This window comes from Apaloderma vittatum, unplaced genomic scaffold (genome assembly GCF_000703405.1).
Source record: "Apaloderma vittatum isolate BGI_N311 unplaced genomic scaffold, ASM70340v1 scaffold5994, whole genome shotgun sequence".
In the NCBI taxonomy this organism is placed as follows: domain Eukaryota; kingdom Metazoa; phylum Chordata; class Aves; order Trogoniformes; family Trogonidae; genus Apaloderma; species Apaloderma vittatum.
This window is the reverse complement of record NW_009713192.1, coordinates 50,535-64,736: the sequence shown is the minus strand read 5'-3', so window position 1 is coordinate 64,736 and position 14,202 is coordinate 50,535. Positions and strand designations below refer to the sequence as shown.

The following is a 14,202-nucleotide window of genomic DNA, read 5'->3' as shown; positions in this document are numbered from 1 at the left end:
TTTTTGACTGCACACAACAAATCATTTTGAATTATGAACACAGAACCACTTGAATTTGCTCATGAACAAGAAGACTTAAATTGAACTGAAGGCATTATTTAGTACAAGGAACTCACAGGACATTTGTAAACAGTGATATAACCTAAGAAGCATCTCCTGCGTCTTTTGTAGCAATGTGTGGAGGTGTTCATTAATAAACAACACATAGCAATCAGAACTCTAGATTTAAAGCTCATCTTTGAAGTAGAGGAAGTTGTACAATGATTTAAATTTCTACTTGAGCTGGGACAGCTTTGAAAGTCTTTAAATAAGTGGAACTCAGTAGTTCTTGGAGAGAACAGTCTGAAAGATTTTGAAATTTGTATCAGTGAAATAGGAGGTCCTTGTTTACTGCTGAGAAAGAAATTCACTAGTATTAAAGGAGAAACATCCATGCCCAAAACACCTGGATGTTTTTATCTAGATTTAAAAAAAAGCAACTTCTAAAACTCTTTCTCTTGCATTCAGGAAGGAGCTTGCCTAAAGTCTTGGTGTATATAGTATCTACAGACTTGATCTGTTGTTACTCTCATTTGCAACTTCTAAAAAAGTAACTTCTAAAACTTGTGTTTTGCTCTTCTTTTCTATACTAGTTCCTTCTCTATGTTATTTTTGAAAATGTGTAGTGGTCACTGACGTTCCTCAGTGGACACGTTTAGGAAGTGGCATAAACATGCTGCAGATAACTCATGCCATGCAGCTCCACCAGTGCCTCCCAACCTTGATTTAAGTGAACTGGAAGGGAAGTTATCAAGGGATTCCTGCCAAAAAGCTACAGGCCGCAGTCTGCTGAATGCATCTTGCATGAGTACCCTGGACTTACACAAAATTTTTCTTCTCAACATCTTGCTTTTATATGGAAGACTTGAGACCAAAATAGTATAAATCTCTATTCATGAAATGAGTTTTGAAGATCTGTATTTGAAAGTAGTCATGTTTAGCTTTTTTTTCTCTGACTTTTTAAATTTGTTTTTAAAAAGCCAGTACCAAGGGAATGATAGAGAAAACTGATGCTGAACATACTGTCTCTGGAGATGTGAAAGTTAAACATCACTGCAAAATGGCAGTTCAGGGAGCAATGAAGTCTTTTCATCAGATAAATACTTTAGAGGCAGACTCCTGTAGCAGCCTGGGCTGAAGTAGTAGGAACTCATACATGAGAAGGACTCTTGTTTGAGATCTTCAACATCAGAAGATCTTTCCTGATGCTGTTGAATTGTAGCTGGTTTAGAGCACTGTTACGCTCCTCTCAGTAGAAAGCTGTCTATTTTCCTTAACTCTCCTCTCAGCAAGAGTAAAGAATGTGGATTGAAGGTTGCAGCACAGATGTGAGACTGCTCCAGTGCTGCACCAGCAATCACACAGAAGCACGTGCACTGCACACAGGCTACTACTTTGAACAGTTTTACTGACACAAACTGAGGATGACTGGTTTTCCTCTACCTTCAGCAAGGGGTATCAGGACACTTATTTTGAATTTTACAGTGAGCAGGACTCTTACTGAAAATGTTTGTTCAGAAATAGTAATTTCAATGGAATCTGCTGTCAATCACAGCTTCTGTTGTGCTACTTAAATGTGTAACCCTTTATGTTTTCTGAGGCTGAGGCAGAGAGATGAATTTCAACCATGGATCATTGCCATGTTTTGTTAATTCTGTGATTAAGAGCACGGGTTTCTCCATTTGTTGTACAGGAATATCCTGTAACTTCAGAGGAGAACTAGAGGAATGTTGAGGGTGTTTTTGACACCATTGCCTGTTACGGAGTGATGCACTTCACTCAGAGAACTGGCAACATGTTTATTGTTATAAAACAGCAATTTAACAAAGTCTGATAGTAAGCGTGACAGCAGTTAAACAAGATTGAATGGCAAGCTATACTGAATATTTACTGCCTAGTGGACAGTGTCAGGCAAAACTGTCAGGGAAACCCTCCCATTGAATCACAAGGTTCAGAAGGAAACCCCTCATATTGAAAACTCCTTCTCAGGTGGGAGTTTAGGTGTAGCTGGATCCAGACTTAGTCATAGACTTGGTCAGTGGTTTACGTCTAAAGGATTATATGTGCACAATCAGTCCTTTATATCACTGTGTTATGATTTCAAGATTTGGCATGCTGTTAATCACTTATTGAGAATCTGTTGCGGCAAGAACTCTCTCAACATTGAGGAGCAACCTTGAGAGGCATCCCTGCTCAAAGAGCGATCCTGGTGTGCAGCCTACTGCCATGCAGGAGGAATGGATGGGCCCTGGGCTGCCCACTATTTGTGGAGTAAGATAATTGACTTATAGTCACATTTACGTACTGACTACAGATGTTAGTTTCTTCCAAATTTGTCTTGAGTTGGACATTGACCAGCGCTGTGGTTAGAGGACCACATTGTTCACATTAGCCCTTGGCTATTGTGTTGTTGGCTGTCTGCCCCGAATCCGCTTTGAGCTGGATGCAACCATCATGGCATTCACTACACACCCGTGATGATGGCCACTGGTGGCTGTCACCCGAGCAAGGTTAAGGGAAATAAAGGTCAGGTTGTGGAAATGGGGTGGTGAAAGGAGCGCACTACCACCTACCCCACCAAAATAGCGGTGTTACCAGTGGATTGCTTATCCAGGAGGTCATATTCTACACCTCTTAGTAAAGTGAAATTGTTTCACTGATTAAAGACACATGTGTGAGTAAGCCACCGTTGCTTCCTCAATATTTGTGAACCAAAGATCATAAAACTTGTAAGAGCATGATGTTTTGCATATTTTTGATACTGTATTTTTATATACAACTTTTAAAGATTTATACTCAGAATTTAGAAACAAAAAATTAATCTCACTACAACTATATTGTTCAAACCTACAGTTGTGTATCAGTGTCTGTCAACACTGGTTTTTTTAATAGCCATAGTTAGAAAAGAGAGTTGATTTAAAAACCGTACATTTTCTGCACGTATGCACCTCAAAAGTTGTACATGAGCAGACAGAGGACTTTAGAGTACTTGTTTGTAACATATCATCATCAGGTTAATTTTTGTGTGTGTGTGGCTATCCTGAATCTTCTCAGCAGAGTTGTAACATACCTGTCAAGATTTAAAGTTCTTAAAGCAAGAATTTCAAAGGGAAAACCAGAAAAGTATTACGTGCATTGCATGATGCTATACACTAGGATGCACAACTAGGACATGATGGAAAGTAGAGCTTTTTTTTTTTCAGAAATGCAGACCATTGAAAAGTATGAATTGGTATTCAAAAAGAAAGCCATTAATAATCAGGGCTCTTTGCTTCAGTGGATTTAAGATCAGGCCTTGGATAGGAAAAGTGTGAGCCTGAAACTGTGATATATTTTCATCAGCGTGCAATACTCTATGACCAGGTTCTTCAGTTATTCCACATGTGGAGGGTTTAATGTTAAACACTAGATTTACTACTTTGAATATATTTCACCATGTGCATGATTTGGATGTAGCAAAATGATACAGCAGTGTACTGAAATGACAATACAAATACAAATTACACTTAGCAGAATATAGCACTTGACTATACAGATGAATCACAATACAACCATGATGCTCATTACTAGTCTCTTATTCTATGCTCACTGTCACAGTGCTGGGCATCCTCAGTCACTGGGAAGGAATGTGGGCTAAAGGCAGCTCAAGCCTTTCTCTCTTCAAACTTCTCTTTGTCAACTGCTCAGCCTTGGTACCGTGTTGGGTCGAGCCAGGTACACACTCCCCTGTGCTGGTCTTACCAACTCCGGAAGACATGCACACTGTTTTGCTTAAGTTTTGATTAACTGTTTGAGAACAGACATTCACACAACCAGTTGATCCACGCAACTGATTTAGCCATTTATCTAAAAAAAAGGCTGCCTTCTGGTCTTTTTTGTGTTAGGTTCAGTTTTCTTTGCAACAATGGTGATCAATGGATTTTGACTGAATTGGGTGGGAAAGTATGTGTGTGCTAATGTCTAACATGTTTTTAGATACAGACAGAGGAATATTTCTACCTGCATCTAGCTATGGAAAATTTGAGAAAAGAGCCCAAATAATTTTTTCCTGTTGAAGGCTTTTCATAGTGAAACATGTTACCCTATCTTCTATGGAGAAGAGTTTGTTGCCACAGTGGTATTTTTCTTGTACGTGAATCTCCAGTTTAAAGTCATTCGACCCTTCTAAAGTCAATCACAAACCTTCTGTTAGGGTCACTGGAGGAAGATCTTACCCTTAACACTAAAGTACAAAGCTGTAGGACATCCATCTAAGCAATGCATCCTCCTGGAAGAACACATTCTATTGGAGTTCAATGTTCACTCATATAGAAACTTCACTAGACTTTAACTTGTTCTCTTATAGATTTTCGTCTTTAAAAAACCCCCAGATTTTTCTTATATATTTGAAAAATTGTACTGTTGCAGACAGAGCTGAACTTCATTTTGTCTATTTGCCTAGAAACAGGGCTAAATTGCAGAACAATTAAATAGACTTGGAGCTCATTAGGTCTTCATTATAAAGATTTTTTTTTATCAGATCTTATGTAATTTTGTTACTGTAAAATTAATACACTCATAATAGGAAACATCATACATTTCAACTTCAATAAGTAAAGGAGCCTGTTACATTTCAGTAACTGAAACATGAATGCCACAGGTCAGGTACAGCTGAAACAATGTTTTTATACCATTAGTTTATTTTAGACAAAACCTACAAACATTGCCATGTATGAGGTGCAACTGTGCTTTCAGACTGATGCACACGTATGTCTTCAAGTTCCTCTTTCTGTCCAAAGCAGAAAAACAATGCCTAAAAGTCTCACAATATTCATAGCTAGGGTTTGTCAGAGAATTATGTTGCCTTCTCTGTGGTGTGAATATCTAGTCCCACAGCAGGAGAGTGTTGTCCAGTGCTGCCGTTGTAGCAGCTGTCTCCCTGAAATGCTTAGGAATAATCATCTACCGACGTGTGCAGTGAACTGATGAGACTTGAGGCTGTGGAGATGGTCTTGGAATTGCCATTGAAACCGGTGTCCCTCGGAGCTGCTCTTTTCTTACGGCTGGCTTGGCTGTTGTCTCCATCAATAGTGTCGAACACCACCGTCATGCTAGACTCCATTCTGGACACAGCGTAAAGGCTGCTTTGCCGGGTGGGATGGAACCTGGCAGCCTTGAGCTCCAGCTCGTCATAGCTGGACACCTCAATGAAGGGGCACCAGCGGAACGCTTGCTTGAAGCCAGCTCGGAACCTGGGAGAAAAGATGCTTAGTGGAAGCCTGTGCTTGTGAGATCCAGCCACAGGCCTTCATCTGAAAAAAATATACCATGCTGACAGAACACTGGCTCAGCTAGTTATCTTGGCCCTAACCCTGTCTGTGGTGAAGTTAGTGGGAGTTTGCTTGACGAAAGTTTGAGTAGTATAAAAAAGATAGTGGTAACAGCTCATTTTTGTTTCTGATTTTCTGCATGCTTTTCCTGCATTTTAATGTTGGTGTTTTCCTGATACCCAATTTCCCTTCCTCTGTCTGAGCCTAAACAAGAAACTACAACCCACCTGCTTTCATAGCACTGTCTTCACAGAAACTGTTTTGATTTGACCTATGATGAAATCAGCACCTATATTTTCATCTTCTCTCAGCAAGAAAATTTGTAGTAGTATTTTCTCTTAAAATACCATCCTCAGCTTCAAGATTCCTATATTCCACCTATGTTTCCCTCTCTGACAGAGGTGCTTCAATGGTGATTATGTAATGACTAATAATTGTTCATATAAAATAGATGAAAAATAATTTACAATAATTAAAGAAGATCCTAGAAAGTTGAAAACCAAATGTGAATAATGTACAAATGGGAATTTTGAGACCTTAGCGCATTAGTGCTTGCAATGTTCATACAGAGACAAAGATTTACTATAAAGACTATTTTTACTTTTGGTATGTATGCGTGCCCAGCCCTAACTCTTGACGATGCATTTCCAGAATAGAAGAAAAATATATTGGAAGAACAATTTTCTGTATATTTATGTGTAACCTGAAAAAAACCACCTCTTCCCCTAGACTTAAAACTTATCAGACATTCTCACTTGTCTTGCTTCTCTTGTCTTTGTTTCAACAATCAGCTGTGTTGTTTATTGTGTCTTTAAGCTTTTGGAGGAATGGTTCAGCTACAACAGTGATGACTACAAATAACAATGTAGATTAAGTTTTCAGTGAAAGTTGACTATTCTCACAGAAATAACATTTTTTTCCTCCTCAGTTTTTTAAGTTTGCCATAGAGCTGTCGCACAATGATAAATGAGCAGGTATCATGGTCTTCAGCATTCCTCTGTTTCTATGCAATCCACATTATGAAAAAATATTGAAAGAAGCTCTGATGGAAATGGATTAGTGAAGGAAGCTGTAAAACCTAAACATCTTTGAGCCATTATTTTTCATCTCACATTCTATCCTCTTTCTCATTCAGGGCATTTTTTTCTTCATCTTTAAATAATGCTCTATCTCTCTAGAAAAGGAAGTAATATCCTAATTAGCCTGGAGGGTGAGTCTGGTGATAGATGTTATAACTCCATCAGACACTAGATCCAGCAGAGGTACAAATATTGCGTATATTGTTCTGACTCCCAGCAACAGGCTTTATGTTCTTACTGCATGAAAAGGAAGCAGACATTAAAGCTTCTTACTTTTGATATGGAATTTAATTGTAAGAAAACTTTCACCATTATTTCATTCTTGCATTAAATTCTGAACAAGGTGATCTTTAGTATGTCTTAAAATTATGAAATAGTTGTGGATTTGTATTCTTTAATCAGACATTTAATTTTGCGATGTATGAGTGTCAGCATAAGCCACATCAGAGATATTAATTTTTTATGAATAATGTCTTTTGCAACTCTGCCAGACAAAAGTTTCTGAAGAAAATGGCATCGTTTTAGAAATTTTATGGTAATAACTGAAAAAATATGAGGCCTGGTTATACCTTGCCTTTGGTTCTGCAAACACTGGACACCCAGTGAAATCTGGTTTGTGTTGAATTTAGTGGGAAATTTGCCATTTTAGTTGGGATTTTGTTGTGGCATGCTAAAACTTTACCTTTTCTTTAACAGTTGTAAATTATCAAAAGGGGCAGAAGACTGTATGAAATCTTGACATTTAAAAAGACTACAAATGTTAACCATCATAAGCTATCCTCATCACGGATGCAGACTCCAATAAGAACTCTGAAAACAGAATGGACAGGATGATGTTTGGTTAGATCCTAGTCCTACAAGCTGAAAAACATGAGTTCATTCTGCAATCCAGCAGTCTCAAAGTGCCAAATACCCATAAAATCTCACTAAACTCAACAAGTGTTTGAAATTCAGAGCATAATGCATTGCCATCAAACAGTACTGTAGTTTAGTATTGAGTAATGAGAACATAAATATTTTTTTATTAGTCTGTTACAGATCTCAGAGCTCAGTAGAAGTCTAATGGTGAGGTATAAAATACACAGTAAATCATATTTTATGTTATATCCTTCCAGCACTACAAGACCAATTTGTGGCTACAATTAGCGAACATACAGATTGCACTGTATATCACTGAGGACTGTCTTTAGTCCTTTATTTTAATGTTTTGCAAGACAAAAATTATTAAACTGCTATAGGTTTTAAATTTTGAATATGGAAATGGGAAGGATTGGTTTCTGAATGCTGAATTTTACTCTGAAATTTTAAGTAGATCAAAGGATTCACTGGAATTGAACTTTTGTTTTTCTGGATTCATTTCAAGTACAAACCTAAAGGAAGAGTTTTTTTATGTTTTGTTTCTCACTAACTGAAAACCATTCAAGAGAAAATTCTTTGTCTTTTATTCCATTTAAACCATTTATATTCTCATGGAAGTTATGCATCCCAACTCTTTCATAACCACCTCTTACCTCTTGTTAAGACAACAGTAGATAATGGGATTGTACATGGTAGAGCTCATGGCAAGCCAAAAGCTGGCCAAATAGATTTGCTGAATGTATTTCCACCGATTTAATTGTTGATAGATCCCGGTAACTATGAAGTAAATGTGGTAGGGCAGCCAGCAGATGGCAAATGTCAGCACAACCACAATCATCATTTTTACCACCTGAAAGAAGGAAACAATAATGTTATTTAATAATAGACGTTAGCTATTTTTTTAATTTGGACTAGCATTTCAACAGTTCAAAGGTAGAGGAAAGATGAATATGCTTTTATATAATTTTCCTTTTACTCTGACTTTCCTACATTTCTGGGTTTTTTCTTCTCTTTTCTTTCCTTCTTTTTTTTTTTTTGGCTGGAGATCCTCCTGTTCTAAGAAAAAATATTCTCAAACTTTATTTGTATTGATTCTTCCAAGTAATATATTTGCTTACTTATATTTGGCTATTTAAAATATTACTTTTCTCTCTATACACCTAATCATGGAATAAGGTTACAGGGTGTTTTATCTGGACACTTTATTTTGACGTGTATCAACCCTGGTATGTTTTTCTGTTGTGGTCTGCAAATTTATTCCCTGTCCCCAATTATTAGATGCGATTTGAGTAAACAATAGGTTGTAGGAAATGAGCAACTGCAGCATCCTGTTTAATTTCAAAGTGGCTAACAATTTCCTTGTTGATCATTATTTGTTGTTTTCTGCAGTCATTGTAACATCTGTTAGGTACCGTAGTTTCCATTAGGCACAAATGAGGAGGAGCACAGTTTTGTGCTTGAAACACAAACCAAGAAGTTGAAAGTCATGTAAAATTTTCACTCCCATCTTTCCCTCTTCACTTATGTCGAATACTAGCCCAGCTGCCATTTTCAACACAGTGTGTTAGCACAACAGATTTTCTTTTTGTAGGTAAAATGAAAGCAGACATGATAGATCTGTGCTTGGGAGATCTCTTGTTCATTTGTACTGTGAATAGTGAGGAATAATTGGGATTGCTATCAACAGTTCCTTTTATTTCTCTGTGCAAATTGCTGTTTCCTACTGTTTGTAGTTTTACCAGGAAAAAATAAAAAAGGGAAAGCTACATGTCTTAGGTTGATATTTTTATAAAATTTCAGCTAATGTAATTATGTCATTCTCCATACAAATGTTGTGGTGCTGTCTTTAACTCGTCTTACTTCTTCCTGTGAGAAACATTAAGCAATTTTTCATTTAATATCTGGCAGCAGTTTAGTGTATTTTCCTAGCAAAAAAGGGATGTTTAAGAAAAGTCAAGGTTAAGTTGTCATTATTTTGAGTATTTATGTAGTACAATCACTCACTGACATATTACCTAAGGGGAAGACAAGTGAGATGTTGCAAGTCTGTGTGGCATAAAAATGTTTGAAACACAGGGCAGTTACATTTGAACTTGAAGTCAACCACATAATTTATGAGAGGAATCAAAAAGTACAATTCTATCTTCATTTTGTCAGCTAAGAATGAGTATGTCTTGGCAGAAATGGAGGAGAAGAAGATTAAGAGGATGCTGAAAAGGAAGGACATTATTCCCAGTTTTCTTTCCTCTCACACACACACCATGCTGGGCCATAGTTTATGTTTTATGACTGTGGTTCTTGTCCATCCCCTTGGTCTTTCCAGTGTTAGGTTTAATTTCTTGATGATATAAAGAACTATGAACAGAAACTGCCTTCAAGGTCGATAAACCCAGGGCACCTTGATTTTACTTGATATAAATCCTTATGAATGAGTGCCGGTAAAGTCTTAAGCTCAGTTAGGACATAGGGAAAATAAGCAAAACAGGCTAAGTATGAATTTGGTCCAAAAGCCTGATTGTCTTTTTCCAGTATGCTGATGCTTCACTAAAAGATCTCCAATGACGTTTTACAGGTTCAACCGTAGAGTATAGAAGAGAGACTCTTTTTTTTTTTTGAGTACTTAGACCTGTGGCTTTGACAATGCAAAGTTATCTTATTTTGTTTCTTTTTAATATGCCTGTTCTGCTTTATTTTTTTGAGACATTACTATTTTTCAATTGCTTTCTCCTCTGTTCTGTGTTGCACAGAATTTGTTAATAAGGGTTTGCTCTTGTGTGTTAGGAAACACTTATAAAGCAAGCTAACCAGAAAATTACTAAGTCAGTTGTGCTTAATCTCTAGCTCTGTTCCTGCCACCATTTCACCAGGGCCCTTTCTGAAATATATGATTGCAGTGAACATCACCAGCCTGGGTACCAGTTGGCACCATTTTCCCCTGATATTCTGTTCAATCTCTCTCTGTACTGTTGACAGCATAGCCAGAGGAAAGTTGTTGGTTTTTCTGTTTGAGGACTCTTGTTAAAATGAGTTGTACTGCGTCTCTCAGTTGTACAACCCTGAGGCTAAAGTCTTGATCGTTTGGAATAGGATAAAAAAATCGAAGTACTTTATATTTTGATTTTCATCAACATATTCTGCTGGTATTGTTGTACTTCTGCTTATGTCTAACAAAAACTATGTCTATAAAAGAGTCAATCTGTGTGTTTTTAGTCTTGCCCATTCCTTTAAATCCTTCCTCTCTGAGTAAAAAGTATTTTTTCATTAATGAATAGTATTTAATTAGAAAAAAGTGTTTAAAAGAACAAAACAGGTGTAAGTTCATTGGAATTGGAGTTTGCAGGTTTGCCTTTGTTGTGAAACATTTGAAGTGCTAAAAGTGAAAAGGAGCTAACAGATTCTACTACACTTTGAAAGTTTTTATTTTGTATGAAGAATAGCTAGAAAAATGAGTCTGATATAGATTTAGCATTGAGAAGAGCTCTTGAAAGATTAGGAATAAAATATACTTTTTCTGAGAGACTGAGTTGCTGCTGGAGGCTATAGCAATTCACATTGTGCAAAGCCTTGATTTGCCATCAACACCTAAAACTTCAGCCACAGAATCATTTCCTTTTCAATCTGCCTTGCAGCTCTTTATTGCCTTTCCACGTCATTGTTGATATTGCTGCTTCTACAAGGTTAGACATTTGGCTTCTGATTTTATTGGCACCAATATCACACTATAACTTCATTGTTTTCAGAACTTTTACTCCTAGGCATTATGCAGATGTAAATAAGAAGCAGAGCAAATGCTTTAAAAACTCACACAGTGTAAGAATGTCTTAATTTACCCACTCATGGATATAATTTGCCCATGAATACAAGTTAAACACAGTTCACAAATAATCTTTGGGAGTCATAATGCGTTTCTCTTTCTGCTCTATGCTCTGTTGGAAAAAGTAAAACACTAAACTTGCATTAAGTCTTTCTCCCAACTTGTTAGGAAATCCACTCCCCAATCCTGGGGACATGCATGGCACTTGTGCACTAAGCACCAGAGAGAAGAGAACACCATTATTATGTCTTTTCGTTCTGCACAGCGCTTAGATGGAGTAAGCTATGGCTCTTCTGCAAGAAACTTGGGATTTAAAGGTAACTACTGGTTTTAGTAGAGAGAAGACTAATTTCTGAGACATCAAATGCTGTGGGTTTTCACATAATTTTGACAAGCTCAGGAATTTTTTGTGCTCTTTTAGCCCATGGAAAGGATAGATTCTTAATAGCTGAGGGGGATCCACATTTAGAAGGAGAAAGAATCTGAGAACTTGGAATTCTTTCAGTCATGTAAGGTACTTGCAAATTCCTGTGCTCGACAAATCATTTTATTCTACTGACTTGCACTTTCCATCCATTTTTTGTGAGTTGCTTGAAATAAAGAAGCTACTTTTCATTTCAGTTTGCATAATCCCTTGCTGCAGACAGAATTCAGAATCTTTTATTTAAGCTGTAAAATTGTAAAAGATATTCCGTTCTACTATGAAGTAGCTTTAAATCAGATTGCTGTCTTACAAATGCTAACATGTAGGGGACCCCCCTAAATCAATTCCCTTCTGTCATTTTTCATGAAGTCTTATCCATTTTTAAATTATGCTTTTCTAATGTTGCATGGAACACAGCTTTTACAGTGACTTTCAGATTCTCTCAACATCATGAAATATCTGTTCTATTAAAGAAAAGGGGTAAATTTTTTGCTCAGGCTTTTTTCCTTGAGAAGGTGTGATTTTACAAGCATCTGGCTGGGGACAGGGAGGAAAAATTGCCACAAGTCTTTATCTACTTTATCTAAAAGAGATATCTCAATTTCTCACAAGAAATTGTTAAATATTAGATAATATGCTAATGTCTACTGCTCAAATTAAGTTTTTCTCTGTAACCTAGATGACAACTGAAGCGAGGTGGCCTTGTATCATTGGCTTGGTCTTCAGTATGGAGTAGCATAAGAAGTTTATGTTCTTTAGAAAATTACTCTGAGTGGCTGTTGTGGGATCAGGGTTACTTGGTGTGGTTATCCACCTGATACCTAGTTCTGAAAAGAGTGAAAAAGCTTTTTGTATGTAAAATTCACACCATCACTTATGTGACAATGGTTTCCTTCCTGACCTGAATGAGTGACGGGGCATGCTTCGCTTCTGTGCTTCCAAGCAGAGATGAAGCAAAATAGTCATATCTTCTTTAGTTTTCCCAACCAGAGATGTTGGTTCTTAAGTCTACTTTCTGCCACAATTCTGAAAATGTTCTGGGACCTTTCATCTTCATTAAAGGCTCTCCCCAAATCATCTTGCCAATGTTCGAAGACTCTCTTGAGTTTTCCTTATAAGACTTTGCACGTGAGATTTCTTTTCTATTGGAAACTAGACCTTATGCTGAACAGTGCAATAAACAAATCAGACCATGCTGAATTATGCCAGTGAATTGTGCTAAAGTATTCCTGCGTGTGGTTTGCTTTATGTGGGCTCCTGTCAACAGAACCTGCCCTCTTGATACTAAAAAGATACAGGTACCTCTGCTTATCTTCACATGAGGAGCATGCGCTTTTATTTCATAGGGAAAGTCTACAGTCTTTTGAATTGTTTTAAATCAGCTTAGTCACTTAGGGAAATTAAATAAGTGATTTATATAATTAGAAATCATGTTAATGTTTACTATTTTTCTCTATAGTTTTGGCATATGAACATCATGGAGAAGAATGCAGAATATTTAATACACAGTTTGAAAAAACTCTTTCTTCTCTTCTCTGTTGATAGGAATAATATTGTGTTGCCTGAAGATGAAATGGATTATTCCTGGACTGTACTTGTTTAAAATGCATGGCAAAATTCTGCTAAGAAAAAAACCACAGTTAAAGCTATTCTTTTATTGCCATCATAACTATGAATTTGCAGTGGTAATAATATCTTCCCTTTCAAAGGTTGAAACAAAAGTGTTTATTACCACCTAAGAAATGACAAAAATTTAGTAGTGTCCCCCTATCTATTTTAGTTTAAATTGAGTTGGAAAGAAACTGTGAAAGTGCCTTTGATGCACTTAGTTTCTTTTTGTTATTCCACAAATGACTGTACAAGATTATGAATTTGTTAGAAGTAGTCTCATAACTCACATACAGAACATTTTGGAAATATTCAGTCATGGTCAGTAAAAAGTTGATATATGCTACGATCAATTATTCTTGCTAAAAAGTATCAGAAGTGTCATTGTCCTGACAGCATCTGCTCCTTCTGCTTTTGTACAGGCATTTTAGCATCGCTTCAAGTATAACGTATCCACACTACCTGGCCATAATGGTGAACACAACGATCGTTACTGCACTGGTTTGATCCTTCTGTGGAATAAGGTACGATTTGACTCGTGCCAGGGTGGCTGAAGCTGTTTCCTAGGAAACCTCCTCCGAAGCCTGGAGAAATCAAAGAAGCTCTTTCCATCTACCCCAGAAAATGAGTAATGACATAAAGGTGCATTCAATAGGTTGTTTATGAAGTCACAGTACAGAAACTTCTAAAGCATGGAGTACTTGAGTTAAAGGATTAAATTTGTTAGGTAAAGGTATCGATAGCCATAACACAGCCACCCTCTGTGTGTAGGTGGTAATTTTCACCTGCTTCTAAAAAGCACATTTGGAACATTGTAGGTGCTCTTCAGTTCAGTTCCTTCCACCATGGAAGGCGATGTCTCTGCTCTGTTTCATCTTTTTCATCTCCTTGTAAGTTTATGCTGTAGCAAGAGGTTAGTGAGGTCTCTCACACTAAGTCTTAAGGAAGCAGTCACATAGCCTTCTGCTTTAGCTCAGGAAAAGACATGCTGGAATTATGGTTTGATTTTACATGAACAGCAACATGTAATGAATGTGAAAGTGTGTAAGTGCAATACTGGAACTGCCGTTC

General features: G+C 37.0%; 1 protein-coding gene across 1 annotated transcript in view; it reads right to left on the bottom strand.

Annotated features, from left to right (window-relative positions):
- Positions 1 to 4,966: 4,966 nt before the first annotated feature.
- The window catches only part of TACR3 (tachykinin receptor 3), a 38,116-nt gene continuing 28,880 nt past the window's right edge, over positions 4,967 to 14,202 (bottom strand). Inside the window, exons 4-5 of the mRNA XM_009868270.1 lie at positions 7,939 to 8,135; positions 4,967 to 5,270 (exon numbers count right to left, since the gene is read on the bottom strand). Of these exons, the coding sequence (XP_009866572.1) occupies positions 4,967 to 5,270; positions 7,939 to 8,135 (501 nt within the window). The remainder of the gene's footprint in view (positions 5,271 to 7,938; positions 8,136 to 14,202) is intronic.